Source organism: Carassius auratus, chromosome 2 (assembly GCF_003368295.1).
Source record: "Carassius auratus strain Wakin chromosome 2, ASM336829v1, whole genome shotgun sequence".
Taxonomy (NCBI): Eukaryota; Metazoa; Chordata; class Actinopteri; order Cypriniformes; family Cyprinidae; genus Carassius; species Carassius auratus.
The window spans coordinates 22,509,027-22,522,232 of NC_039244.1; the positions used below are offsets into that span (position 1 = coordinate 22,509,027).

General features: G+C 37.5%; 3 protein-coding genes across 3 annotated transcripts; all 3 read left to right on the plus strand.

Annotated features, from left to right (window-relative positions):
* LOC113111051 (E3 ubiquitin/ISG15 ligase TRIM25-like) lies at positions 1 to 761 on the plus strand. The gene is made up of 2 exons (XM_026275447.1): positions 1 to 455; positions 612 to 761. Exons 1-2 carry the CDS (start codon positions 162 to 164, stop codon positions 633 to 635), a joined length of 318 nt encoding a protein of 105 aa, XP_026131232.1. The 5' UTR covers positions 1 to 161; the 3' UTR covers positions 636 to 761.
* Positions 762 to 1,887: 1,126 nt separating this feature from the next.
* LOC113120906 (tripartite motif-containing protein 16-like protein) lies at positions 1,888 to 4,814 on the plus strand. The gene is made up of 6 exons (XM_026291040.1): positions 1,888 to 2,688; positions 2,966 to 3,061; positions 3,272 to 3,505; positions 3,574 to 3,733; positions 3,903 to 3,962; positions 4,089 to 4,814. Exons 1-6 carry the CDS (start codon positions 2,098 to 2,100, stop codon positions 4,622 to 4,624), a joined length of 1,677 nt encoding a protein of 558 aa, XP_026146825.1. The 5' UTR covers positions 1,888 to 2,097; the 3' UTR covers positions 4,625 to 4,814.
* A 1,105-nt stretch (positions 4,815 to 5,919) lies between these two features.
* LOC113120915 (kinesin heavy chain-like) lies at positions 5,920 to 13,206 on the plus strand. Its single transcript, XM_026291050.1, has 11 exons — positions 5,920 to 6,242; positions 9,744 to 9,831; positions 9,922 to 9,995; positions 10,339 to 10,443; positions 10,542 to 10,590; positions 10,754 to 10,809; positions 10,949 to 11,036; positions 11,174 to 11,298; positions 11,384 to 11,488; positions 12,508 to 12,653; positions 12,845 to 13,206. Exons 1-11 carry the CDS (start codon positions 6,117 to 6,119, stop codon positions 13,125 to 13,127), a joined length of 1,245 nt encoding a protein of 414 aa, XP_026146835.1. The 5' UTR covers positions 5,920 to 6,116; the 3' UTR covers positions 13,128 to 13,206.

The following is a 13,206-nucleotide window of genomic DNA, read 5'->3' on the forward strand; positions in this document are numbered from 1 at the left end:
CAGTGAAATTCAACTTTCTTTCGTAACTTTTGTGTTTTAACTTTCTGTCTGTGAACTGATGTGTCTGTGTTCAGTAAAATGGCAGAATCCAGTGTTTTTTTGACTCAGGATGAGTTCTACTGAAGGACCCGGTGACTATACCCTGTGGACACAGTTACTGTATGAGCTGTATTACAGACTATTGGGATCAGAAGGGAGTCTACAGCTGCCCTCAGTGCAGACAGACCTTCACTCCTAGACCTGTTTTAGGTAAAAACACCATGCTGGCTGAAGTGCTGGAGAAACTCAAGATGACAAAACTCCAGGCTGCTCGTCCTGCTCAGTGTTACTCTGGATCTGGAGATGTGGAGTGTGACATCTGTACTGGGGACAAAAACAAAGCCATCAAGTCTTGTCTGGTGTGTCTGAACTCTTACTGTCAATATCATCTTGAACAACATGAGATTTCTTCAGAGGTAAGGGACACAATCTAATGGATGCCACTGGACAACTGCAGGAGATGATCTGTCCTCTACACAATATTAATTTATTTTTAAGATCAATGAATCAATATACTATCTGAACTCCTATCAGTTAACTAACATGAAACTTTATTTGTGTGTTAATCTTAGTTTAATCAGATGAATGAATGTTGATAAAGAAAGACTAGAAGAAAAGATGTGGAAATTTGGAAAGTCATCATTGACACCAACAGCAGAAATAATACTTGTAATGTAACTGAATTTACTTACTTTCTTTATAAATAAAACAAATTAGAAGCATTAGAAGTGTTGTTATGTTTCCTTCATTATATTAACTGAGTGGATTTACAGGTTCCTCTTCATCTTCAAATATGAAATGTCTAAACAATGTTGGTTTCAACAGCAACACTACAGAAAGACATCTACTTAAATGAGCTTCTGTCACTGCATCTCTGGATCTTCTCATTTTGCCTCAACAGGCTTACAGTAAGCCAATGATCATTTATTTTAACCACAGCAACTTTAACCAATAACAGAAAGGATCAGTCCTGCTCTTTCAGCCTCCGATTAAGAGTACTTACTTAGAGCACAAGGGTGACACACTTGCCCTGTTCCCTGTGTTAAATTAGGATACTTGATTGTAAACCCACTGGATGCTTACACTCTACCTGGACATGATTTTAGAACCTTTATTTAAATTCAGATATAAGTGTGTTACTGCAGTTCCATTCTTCTTCCACAACTGTCACTGGTTCATAATAATTCATAATAATTCCTTACATTTCTATAGCGCTTTTCTAGCCACTCAAAGTGCTTTACATAGTCAGGGGGTATCTCCTCATCCACCACCAGTGTGCAGCATCCACCTGGATGATGCGACGGCAGCCATAGTGCGCCAGAACACCCACCACACACCAGCTTACTGGAGGAGAGGAGACAGAGTGATGAAGCCAATCAGCGGACATAGGGATTATTAGTAGGCCATGATGGTCAGAGGCCAATGGGCGAATTTAGCCAGGATGCCGAGGATGCCTTCATGCTACCAAATAACCTGAAGGTTTCAAACTTTCTAAATGACAAGACAGTGACGAGACTTTTATTTTTTCATTTATCATGGACATTGTTTAACAAAGTTATCACATGACAATCATGCAGCAGTTCTAAAAGCAACAAACTATTTTACATTTATTTATACATATTAAATATAATTTAATAATAAACTGCAATGCAACAGATGTGATAATACTATAAGATGATTAACAGTAGACTCTTTGTAGGGACGCTTAGTAAACAGTGGGAGGAAATATTTGTAGGGTCAACATTATTATTTGTGCTCAAAGGGCAGCAGAGTGTTAGATTGCAACGTACATGAGAGATCAACTATTAACACAAACAGACTTTCAACAGGATGCAGGAATAATTTTAAATGCGTAAAAGACATTCATCTGACCAGCTCTCTCTCGTGCGCTTTCCCTCTCTTCCTCCCTCTCTTGGCCACTCCTACTTTCAGTTCAGTAAAAGTGAAACTCATCACTACTTCCTTCTTAGTCTGGCTGTGGGATTCAGCAGTTTTGTTGTTGTTGTTGATTTCTGTTTCTAAGATCTAGACTGTCTAAGATATTGTTTTTACAGTAAAATGGCAGAATCCAGTGTTTCTTTGGCTCAGGATGAGTTCAGCTGTTCAATCTGTCTGGATCTACTGAAGGATCCAGTAGCCCTTACCTGTGGACACAGTTACTGTATGAGCTGTATTACAGACTGCTGGGATCAGGAAGATCAGAAGGGAGTCTACAGCTGCCCTCAGTGCAGACAGACCTTCACTCCTAGACCTGTTTTAGGTAAAAACACCATGCTGGCTGAAGTAGTGGAGAAACTCAAGATGACAAAACTCCAGGCTGCTCGTCCTGCTCAGTGTTACTCTGGATCTGGAGATGTGGAGTGTGACGTCTGTACTGGGGACAAAAACAAAGCCATCAAGTCCTGTATGGTGTGTCTGAACTCTTACTGTCAATATCATCTTGAACAACATGAGACTTTCTTCAGAGGTAAGAGACACAATCTAATGGATGCCACTGGAAAACTGCAGGAGATGATCTGTCCTCTACACGATAAACTACTAGAGATCTTCTGTCATAGTGAACAAATATGTATTTGCTTGCTGTGTATGGTAGAGCAACATAAACATCACAACACTATATCAGTTGCAGCAGAGAGGACTGAGAAACAGGTATAAAATAAAGAAAATGCTTAAATCAATGAGGATCCACTGTTCTGCACATTTCATGTCTTCCTTGTTCAACACATTTGATTCAGATCATCAGCTCGAAGGAGAGAGCACCGTGCACTGAACTGTGTATGTCAGTTAAGGGAGACATACAAAATCTGTAGAGCAGTGGGTCCACAGAACCAGTGAGAACCACTGGATCATAGCACTGCCATTAGTGACTGAATGTCTGAAAGCTAATGGTTACACATATACATGTATGACTTTATCTTCTCAACAGAGACAGTTGGAAACTACACAGAAAATTTTCCAGAAGAAGATCCAGGAAAGACAGAAGGAGCTTGAGGAGCTGAAAGAGGCTGTAGAGTCTCACAAGGTGAGTTTTGAGCAGAAGAACAGCTGCTGGCTGCTGAAGAGCTGTTTCAGACTCAGTTAGGACTCTCCTGCAGTCAGTCAGTGAGGAGCCAGTGCTGGAGCTATTTCAGTCCCACTGAAGTCCACTGTGGGGAACAGACTGTGTGAGGTAGCAGGAAGAGCTGAGTGAATGGACTGATTCTGATGCTTCTCTCTCTGTGTGTCCTGACAGCGCTCTGCACAGACAGCAGTGGAGGACAGTGAGAGGATCTTTACTGAGCTGATCCGCTCCATTGAGAGAAGCCGCTCTGAGGTGACACAGCTGATCAGAGATCAGGAAAAGGCTGAAGTGAGTCGAGCTGAAGGACAACTGGAGCAACTGAAGCAGGAGATTGAAGATCTGAGGAGGAGAGATGCTGAGCTGGAGCAGCTTTCACACACAGACAATCACATCCGTTTCCTCCAGGTAACAGAGATTTTTGTTTCTATCAAATGTTTCTGTGTCTTAAGCTGGTGTTTTGTGTCTTTGTGTAGAGTTTCCAGTCTCTCTCTGTTCCTCCTGGATCTACAGACTCACCCAAAATCGTTGTCAGTTCTTGTCTCTTTTTTGATGATATTAGTAAATCTGTTTCTCACCTGAGAGAGAAACTGGAGCATTTCTGCAGAGAAGAGATGGAGAAGATATCTGATATTGGTAATGCAGGGATCATTTATTTACTCTCAGATATACTGTAGGTCAAGCATCATGCCAGAACATGCATAAATATAAAATGTATATGGGATACATACTACATACTATTTGCTCTTTTCTTTAATATTAAACTAATAATCTTCATTCACTCGGTGTCTGTTGGTTTTCATAGTAAAATACATTGAGTTTATATCAACCCCAGAACCAAAGAAAAGAGAGGAGTTTCTACAATGTAAGTAAAAACACACACAAAGGGGATTAAAATAAAAAATTGCACAGAAAAAATGAAAATCATGCCATCTAATGTAAGTAACTTCAAGATGATTTAGAAGTGGCTTATGTAATTTATCTCTTTCAGATTACCGACGGTTCACACTGGATGAAAACACAGCGCATAAATACCTCTGTCTGTCTCAGGGGAACAGAATGACTACTAAAACTAACACAGACCAGCTGTATCCTGATCATCCAGACAGATTTGATAGATTTACTCAGGTGTTGTGTAGAGAGAGTGTGTGTGGACGCTGTTACTGGGAGGTTGAGTGGAGTGGGATAGGAGTGTATATATCAGTGTCATATAAGAACATCAGCAGGAAGGGATGTGGTAATGAATGTGCATTTGGATATAATGATCAGTCCTGGAGTTTATATTGCTTTCCTTCCAATTACTGCAAATACTCATTCTTGCACAACAACGGATGGACTAAAGTCCCTGAAGTGTCCAGCTCCTCTAGAATAGGAGTGTATGTGGATCACAGTGCAGGAACTCTGTCCTTCTACAGCGTCTCTGACACAATGACCCTCATCCACAGAGTCCAGACCACATTCATTCAGCCTCTCTATGCTGGGTTTAGAGCTTATGGATTAGTGAAACTGTATGACATCACAAGATAGATGATACAAAGTCATATAGTGCAGCATGTGATATTATCCATAAAAACACAAGTGAAAGCCTTACCACATTAAGCTAATAATGGTTCTAATGTAAAGGTAAACGAAAAACAACAATCTTCATTGTAACCAATGATACAAATAATATACTGTCACTAATGTATGCTGTAATTAAAAATATGAGAGAACAAAAGGACATCATGTCATTTATTTAGGCCATTGCAGACTGAATATATGACAACATAGTTATGAATTAAGAGCAGTGGAAGATGTTGCTGTTCAATCAGTTTATGAAGCGCGGAATGAAAACAGATGAAAGAGTGATCAACATTGAAACAATTAAGATTTTACTTCAATAAACATAAAAAGCAGAGAATGTTTAGCTTTCCCCCCAGTTTATGAGATAGGAGAATTTGCACATTTTAAGACAAGAAAAAGAAGTAAGAAAAAAGGAATGAAGAAATGCAATTTAATAAAGGTTTAATAAAGATAATAAAGATTTAATAAAATTTCACTGTAAACACCTTAATATGATCACAGATAAATTGTAACAGAAAAATGAATAAAAAGGAATTATCAATATGATTTAGTGTCATTTTTAGTTTAAGGAATTTTAATTTCATTTTTTTGGGTGAATTAAGTTATTAGACAGTCTTTTTTTTACTTCATAATAATCTATCATTTTTTCCTCATTGTTCTGTTAATCTCTCTCTCTTGTTGTATTAATGCTCAATAACAACACAAGAACATTGCCAATGAATTGCATACAAATACATATAATAAAACAAAGAGAAAAACAAGAATTATACAAAAAAAAAACTATGAAAAACAACAGATGACAAGTCAAGGAGACACAAGAATGCATACACTACCATAATTGATATACAGTACAAACATTATATACAGGAAAACTTTTAAATGTATTTTCTTTAAACATTTCTTCATAATATTTTATAAATCTTATGGATTTTTTGTTATTTAATCAAGGGATTTAAGAAGTGATATTAATTCAGTTTTAAAATGGGGATAGGATGGAATATTATTTGCAAACTTTTGTTTATGATTAAAGAATTTTACATAAAGAAATTAACAACGTACTGAAGTTGTCTATTATAATCATCAATATAATAAAAAAACAATGTCTTTTAGCCTGTAAGAATAAGTAACATTGGCAGAATCGAATATTTAGGAGCCAAGGTAGAACACAAATTGCGTGGATATAGGGCAATCATATAAATTAGTGATGTGCAAAAATCTCTGACGTGAGTCTTCTGTTAATCTCCGTGACGGTGAAGAGTGCGAAGTGACGTCATCGAGCCGGAGGTTGGGTGATCCTCCAACGCGGCTCTTTCTGTAGTCACACGGGCCGGGAAGAAAAACAACCCAGGCCGGGACTTTGGAGCTAGGCGGTGTCCCCACCCATCTGGCCGTGTCTGTATACGTGTGTATGCGTGTGTTCTGGCCGGTGCTCTTGTGATTCGGGAACCGGGGGAAGATGGCGGACCCGGCGGAGTGCACCATTAAAGTTATGTGCCGTTTCAGGCCATTGAATAGCTCGGAGGTGACGAGGGGGGACAAATACATAGCCAAATTTCAAGGAGAGGAGAGCATCGTGATCGGGGTGAGTGATATTTTGGGACGCAGTTATTTTGTATCGGTTTTTTTTTTGTCTCGATTGATCTCGCGCGAGCGGCTAATGCTAATGACCGCAGTCCAGCAGAACCAGAACTTTTCACGACCTGATATTCTAAATATTTGACACCGACACTAGTCTCTGCATCTGGCCGGTGACACTCGAAAATGACAGTTTTATTCAGATATAAATGTTAATTTAGTTCATTTCAATGTCGTTTCCTCATGAGCTTCATGCTAACCTTGTTAGCCAGCCTTATACATTGAACGCGGAAACAGTTAGTTTTACAATTTCAGAACAGCGAAAACTTATTTTATTTATTTACTATATGTAGTGGTTGCACATTGTAGGTTTATTTTATTATTTTATAACTGTAATTGTAAGTTTGGGTGTGGATATATTTTGAATGAGAAGGAAACGGTCCGTATTTGTGGGCGTTTGTAAATACTGAAGGAAATTCTTGATCAGGAATGTTTTCAAACGTTTTGATATCAAGGACCACCAAATCTGTTCCCATCGCTTAGGTCTCTCTTACTAAAATGTAGCTGTTTTAAATAATAATAAAGTTTGTTTGAAAACTCCTGCTCTTTATAACATCAGCAGTCACATAAAAAAAGGGTGTGAATGACAGGTGTAACTGGACACGAGGTTGTAAAATGGAAACAGAAGCTTGGTCAAACCTCTTTTTCTAGCACATATAACTTACCTGTTAATATATAACTAGGCTTCTACTGAACCAAAAACCTGAATGTAACACATTTAAAAGAACCAATTAGAAATGCTGATGATCCTGGTGTGATCCTTATGTGCAGAAACTCAAGAGTTGTACTGAGATCTATGTGTATTTGTGGGTGGGGAATTAATGAATCGTTGTCATTGTGCTTTGATTATCTTTAAACCCAGTTCAAACATGACCGTCTATAAGTCATAAACTTAACTTATCTATGGCATGATGAATGACATTGGAAAACAAACATGTCATGTGGCAAGCTGAATCATACAGGTGACCACCATCCCTTTTAATGTAAATAATGATTATTTCACAGAGCAGTTGTTCTTGTACGTCCTCTTTAATTTCACAGATCTTTTATTATGTTGTTAAGGGTCAGATATTCCTGTCTGCTTACAGTGCGTGTACGTTCCTGAAAGACCGGCTTTGAAACGGATATGTTTGTTTTTGTTCAGTCCTAGCTCTCTTAATGGTCCTCTTGTGTGTGTGTAAAGATAACGTGAGAGAATGCCCAGGAACTGGAGACTCCTTCAGGCTAATCCACAGTAATTGTAAATAAAAAAGGGAAAATAGTGTGTGTGAGCACTAGGAGGTAGTTGAGATAATGCTTTGGAAATAGAGAACGCTCCACCCTGCGCAGCCCCTGGGACTCTGTGTGTCTGAGTGAGATGAGAAAATAGTTAGGTAAGAAAGTGCCTCAATTAGAAATCTGGGAAATTTTTCTTTTCTCACAGGAGACTGGCCTTGGTTTTGTATCAGTGTTGTGTTCAGGTCAAGCATAAGAGTACACACACACATCATGATGTGCATTGTAGATTGAAATTGAGAATCTGTTTCACAGATATTTGTCACTTTTCTATTTTATTATCAGTTAATAAAACAAATCTGTAAATATGTGTGCAACAGTACTTATATTAGATAAAGCAGCTTTTATCAATTGCATTAATCATATAAATAGTTTTGTTAATAATACTGTTTATTTAATAAATTGTTGTATTATTACTTTATTATGGTGTCACTATTGTGCATTACAATCAGGTTGCTGTTAAACTGAATGAATGTACAGGAACATGTATTATTTGAACGTGTTTAGTGGCAGTTCCCCCACTGACTCCTTTGTCAGTATTCAAAATCTGCACATTTTAGAAACTTGCAGCCATAGCAGAAACATTTTACAGACTGTAAACCAGTAGCATGCTCGTGAAAAGCTGTTAAACATTACATTTCCGCTGTCATTCCCTCTAGACTTTGGTCATCTTAAGAAAGTCATTTTATCCCGATCTATCAAATGAGTCCCTTATTTTTGCCATAATTTAGCATATTGATTGATAATAATAACACTGAACTGTAGGCTTTTTCCACGGAGGTTTGCATCTTTGTTTAGGCTAGCCTTAATTTAGTTCATAAAGTATTCATCAACTTTTTTTTTTCTTTGAATATGAATAAGTGAATCTGTCATTAACTGATGATTAAACAATTGGGTAGGCTGCTACTTGTCACAGTAAAGGAGTGTGGTCGGTGCTTATTTGTTTCATTACTAGCCCTGACTTTTCTTTTTGCCCCTGAATAAGGGTCTTAAGTCATTTTATGTCTATGCCTTTGTGATGCATATTTGGTTATATGTGTATAAATTAATCAGAAGTCTCTGATACAGTGTTATATTATAAAACAATGAATTGTCTTCCCTTCAGCAAACTCAATGGAAAAGCTTATAGTTTGCAGCTAAGGAGTTGGCAGCTTTTCTTGGTCACTTTGCACTTTACCAGAAGCTGAATCTGCAGTATTTTGTTGGCAGCACAGAACATTAACCATTAAGATACTGTCACCCTAACTGGAAAATGTACATAAGTGTTAGAAACTATCACCTTACTTTAGCCCGATTCACAATGGTTAATTTATAATAATGTTTTCTAATTTGAGTGGTTCGGGTAGGTTTTCGCGGGAAATGCGAGCATGGCACTGCGTCATAATGTCACGTCTGTAAACATAAAAAGTTGTCCTGGCTACTGGCAACCAGTTTGATAGGAGAATAGTTTGCTTTTTGCTTTTTTTAAATTTCATTTAAGTTTATGTAAACAGCCTTAGCCATAAGATAAATCACTTGAATTTTCCTTTCATTTGGCGTCATTTGTAAGTTCCTTTGGATAAAAGCATCTGCTTAATAAATAAATGTAATCAAATGAACATTGAACGACTGACATTCTTAGGGATATTTTATTTTGGTCCATTCAAGAGTTTTAATCCCAGCAAACCTAAATGCCAAGTTTTAGTAATAGTAACTTATTAAATATATTAAAAGTACTATTATTTTATTAATAGTATTCAATATTGTTATGCAATAATAATATAATATTTTTTTTTGTAACCGCATATATATGGTGCAGTAGGATTTGCTTTAAGTTGTAGTTTGTGACTTATGTTGAGAATTGCCAAAACTGTCTACCAAAACCATGTACAAAACACAAAGGTTGATGATTACACTACAGTAGAGCCATGTTAAAATTAGGAGCCAATAAATGAATGGTTTGAGTTCCTTTGATACAGTAGTATGTCATTTGAATTTACTGTACAAAATAAATCTTCACTCTTTCACTTCTTGTCAGCCAATCAATAAATCCAAGCGGTTTATTCTGCAACAATTTAGGCTGTTGTCTGTTTTGTCACAGTAACTTTTGAAATCCTAAAAAAAATGTTCAATGATCGAATGGCACTTTTCCTAAATGCGCTTAATTTGATATTTATTTGTCTTTTCTCGCCAGGGTAAACCGTACGTGTTTGACAGAGTTTTCCAGTCCAACACGACTCAGGAGCAAGTGTACACGGCCTGCGCTCAACAGATTGTCAAAGGTAAAAGCTGGAAGGTCACTTGATAGATCTCTGAATTAAAGCAAAAGGCAGACTGTGGAATAGGTTTTGAGCGTGATCATGTTCCCACAGATGTACTTGGTGGCTATAACGGAACCATTTTTGCCTATGGTCAGACATCCTCGGGCAAAACACACACAATGGAGGTGAGCGAGAAATACAGTTTTACATAATTGCATGCAAATATCAATATTTTCCCCATACCTATGTATGGGATGTCTATTGAGTTAATGGGTCAGTATGTACAGTATTACAGTTTTTGACTGTATATTTGAGAAAATAAATACAGCCTTGGTAAGCATAGACTGGTTCTGTATATTTTACTAGATATACATATATAACTAGAATAAATATTTATATTTCGAATACATTTTACTGACCAAACTCTTGAGCTGTAGTGTGAAGTCAACAATGTCATGAAGCAAACAGGTGTCTTTTCACAACGTTTATTCTGATTTTAGAAATGAGATATTTATGGTTGTGTTTTAGGGAAATCTTCATGACACAGATGGAATGGGAATCATTCCCAGAATAGTGCAGGACATCTTTAACTACATCTACTCTATGGATGAAAACCTGGAGTTCCACATTAAAGTAAGACATTACCTACACTCACGAATTGTCTTTCTTATTCTTTAACAGCTTGACATATTGCTATCTGCTCTCTTGATGGTGTTATTGCTTTTTGGCAGGTGTCATATTTTGAGATTTATCTGGATAAGATTCGGGATCTGTTGGATGGTGAGTGTGGTGGCTGTTTAAAGCCTCACATTTACTAGCCGCTTGATCTGAACATAATAAGAAATGCTTTTAAGATTAATTAAAATTCAAAGGTAGTAGAACTATAAAGCTGCTCTTGTTGTGACGTAATGTCTTTCTCTCTCTCCCTGTCGTTGTCTTGTAGTTTCAAAGACTAATTTATCTGTACATGAAGACAAAAACAGGGTTCCTTATGTCAAGGTGAGTTCCTGAAACCTGATGTCCCATCACTCTGTCACCAATGTTCCAGTGTGTCCCATTAAAAAACAAAGTGGCAGTTAGCACTGATCTTTAAAGAATGTAAGGTGTTTATTATAATTGTGTGTCTTCTTGGTTTTAGGGCTGCACTGAGCGATTTGTTTGCAGTCCAGAGGAGGTGATGGACACTATTGACGAGGGCAAATCCAACAGACATGTAGCTGTGACAAGTATGAATGCTCCTTTCCAGAAACAGACTAAACCAGATCCTATGAGGAAACTGTAACATCTGCATCCTTCATTTGAGCTGGTGCTTGTAAACAATGTTCTGTGGGTTGATTGTTAATAATGTCTTTGTGTGTTTCAGACATGAATGAACACAGCTCCAGGAGTCACAGTATCTTCCTGATCAATGTGAAGCAGGAGAACACACAGACTGAACAGAAGCTGAGTGGAAAACTCTACCTGGTCGACTTGGCAGGCAGCGAGAAGGTGTGTGTGTGTGTGTGTGTGATACTGGTCTTGTAGTGCAGTAAAACATGAGCTGAGTGTGTTAAACATTTGTGTGCTCTCACAGGTCAGTAAAACAGGAGCTGAAGGCGCTGTACTAGATGAAGCCAAAAATATCAACAAGTCTCTGTCATCGCTGGGCAATGTGATATCGGCCTTAGCCGAGGGCTCGGTGAGTCACACACACATATTCTCACACCCATGTCCATTTCAGTTTTGCTGTTCTTTATCGGTATGACCAATAATGCTACTTGTGCATAACCAAAGGACAATATAATGTAACATAATGAATGTATAATTTAAGATTATTTAAAATAATAGAGTATAATTAGTTCATTTTCAGTTTCGGTTGAAACGTGGCTAAATAGGGCTAAAACTGCCTCAATTAAAGCAGCAGCATGCACAATATTTTACATAATTTTTTTTTTCTTCTATGTATGCAGTCCCCAACAAAGTCACCCCACTAACTATGTCTCATTCTTTCTTATTATATCTCTACAAGTAACCTGGTGAAAATTCCTGTACTTTCATATCGTAGTATGTTGCAGAGAACAATCAATGTTATTGCGAATGTTAATGTACTTGTTCATCATTGTGTCAGTGTTTTATACGCAAAAAACAACAAAATGTCTAAACTCGCTCTCTAGAGCAATTTGTCCATGTAGGGCTACTGTACAAACATGATGACGTCTTCCATGAAAGGGAAACCGCGGTGTATGTAGATCGAAATAGCTCAATCTTATGTAATAAAATAACGGCTCATTAAGAAAGGTCTTTATACACCTCTGAAAACATAGTTATTTATATTTCATTTCTGTAAATAGACCATGGTAAATATTACACATTGCACCTTTAAAAAACACAAGAAAGAATTCAATTACAATTAAAATAATATAAAGAATGCTACTGATGAGACCAGAGCAGGAACATACAGTTCCTCACATGATGGGCACAAACTGTACCGTGCTGATAGTACACCGCAGTCCTTGTGTTCGTTCTCCTCAGAGGCAGGACCGATTTCCACACGAAAACAAAGTAAAGATTTGAACAAATGTTGTTGTTTCCCTCTCAGTTAGGGTCATGGGACTTCATTAACATTTACTTCATCATGGAACTTCATTATACATTTAAATCTGCTTTATTAATATCTGATCTAATTTAATCCTGAATCTCGCTTTCTTTCTTTCTCAGACATACGTTCCATACAGAGACAGTAAAATGACAAGGATCTTGCAGGATTCTCTGGGTGGAAACTGCAGGACCACCATCGTCATCTGCTGTTCTCCTTCCTCATACAACGAGGCCGAGACCAAATCCACCCTTATGTTCGGACAGAGGTGAGGAGACACATTCATGCTTTTCAGCTCTTTCGCTTTGTCTGTTCTCATCATTCATAATAAAGGTGTCTCTGGTCTCGCTTGTTTGTTATGCATTTATGAAAGAATAATTACAGCTCTATGTATTTATGTGAAGACTGTGTGAAGAGAGAGACACCAGTTTACAGCTATGACTGGGTTTGTGTTTGCAGAGCCAAGACGATTAAGAACACAGTGAGCTTGAATGTAGAGCTGACAGCAGAGCAATGGAAGAAGAAATATGAGAGAGAGAAAGAACGAAACAAGAGTTTTCGAAACACTATCACATGGCTGGAGAACGAACTCAACCGCTGGAGAAATGGTCAGACACATGATTATTATATGTATTATTATAATATTGTGATACAGTTTTGTTCTCTGTGCATTCAAAACTTTGCACTGCTGTCTGAAACCACATTTGAAATGATCTGTTTTGCATTTTTGTATCTTAAGTGATCGATATGTTTCATTGTACGTCATAACTTTTCTTTAACATTTTATAATATTTTAATTACCGTATTTTTCGGACTATAAG

What these genes read in the sequence shown, in the direction of transcription:
- LOC113120915 (XM_026291050.1), top strand. Translation starts at nt 6,117, where the DNA reads ATGGCGGACCCGGCGGAGTGCACCATTAAAGTTATGTGCCGTTTCAGG. An exon ending in ACTTGGCAGGCAGCGAGAAG is followed by an intron (nt 11,299 to 11,383) that starts GTGTGTGTGTGT and finishes GTGCTCTCACAG; the next exon opens with GTCAGTAAAACAGGAGCTGA. An exon ending in ACCCTTATGTTCGGACAGAG is followed by an intron (nt 12,654 to 12,844) that starts GTGAGGAGACAC and finishes TTGTGTTTGCAG; the next exon opens with AGCCAAGACGATTAAGAACA.
- LOC113111051 (XM_026275447.1), top strand. Translation starts at nt 162, where the DNA reads ATGAGCTGTATTACAGACTATTGGGATCAGAAGGGAGTCTACAGCTGC. An exon ending in AACATGAGATTTCTTCAGAG is followed by an intron (nt 456 to 611) that starts GTAAGGGACACA and finishes TGTTAATCTTAG; the next exon opens with TTTAATCAGATGAATGAATG.
- LOC113120906 (XM_026291040.1), top strand. Translation starts at nt 2,098, where the DNA reads ATGGCAGAATCCAGTGTTTCTTTGGCTCAGGATGAGTTCAGCTGTTCA. An exon ending in GGAGAAGATATCTGATATTG is followed by an intron (nt 3,734 to 3,902) that starts GTAATGCAGGGA and finishes TGGTTTTCATAG; the next exon opens with TAAAATACATTGAGTTTATA. An exon ending in AAGAGAGGAGTTTCTACAAT is followed by an intron (nt 3,963 to 4,088) that starts GTAAGTAAAAAC and finishes TATCTCTTTCAG; the next exon opens with ATTACCGACGGTTCACACTG.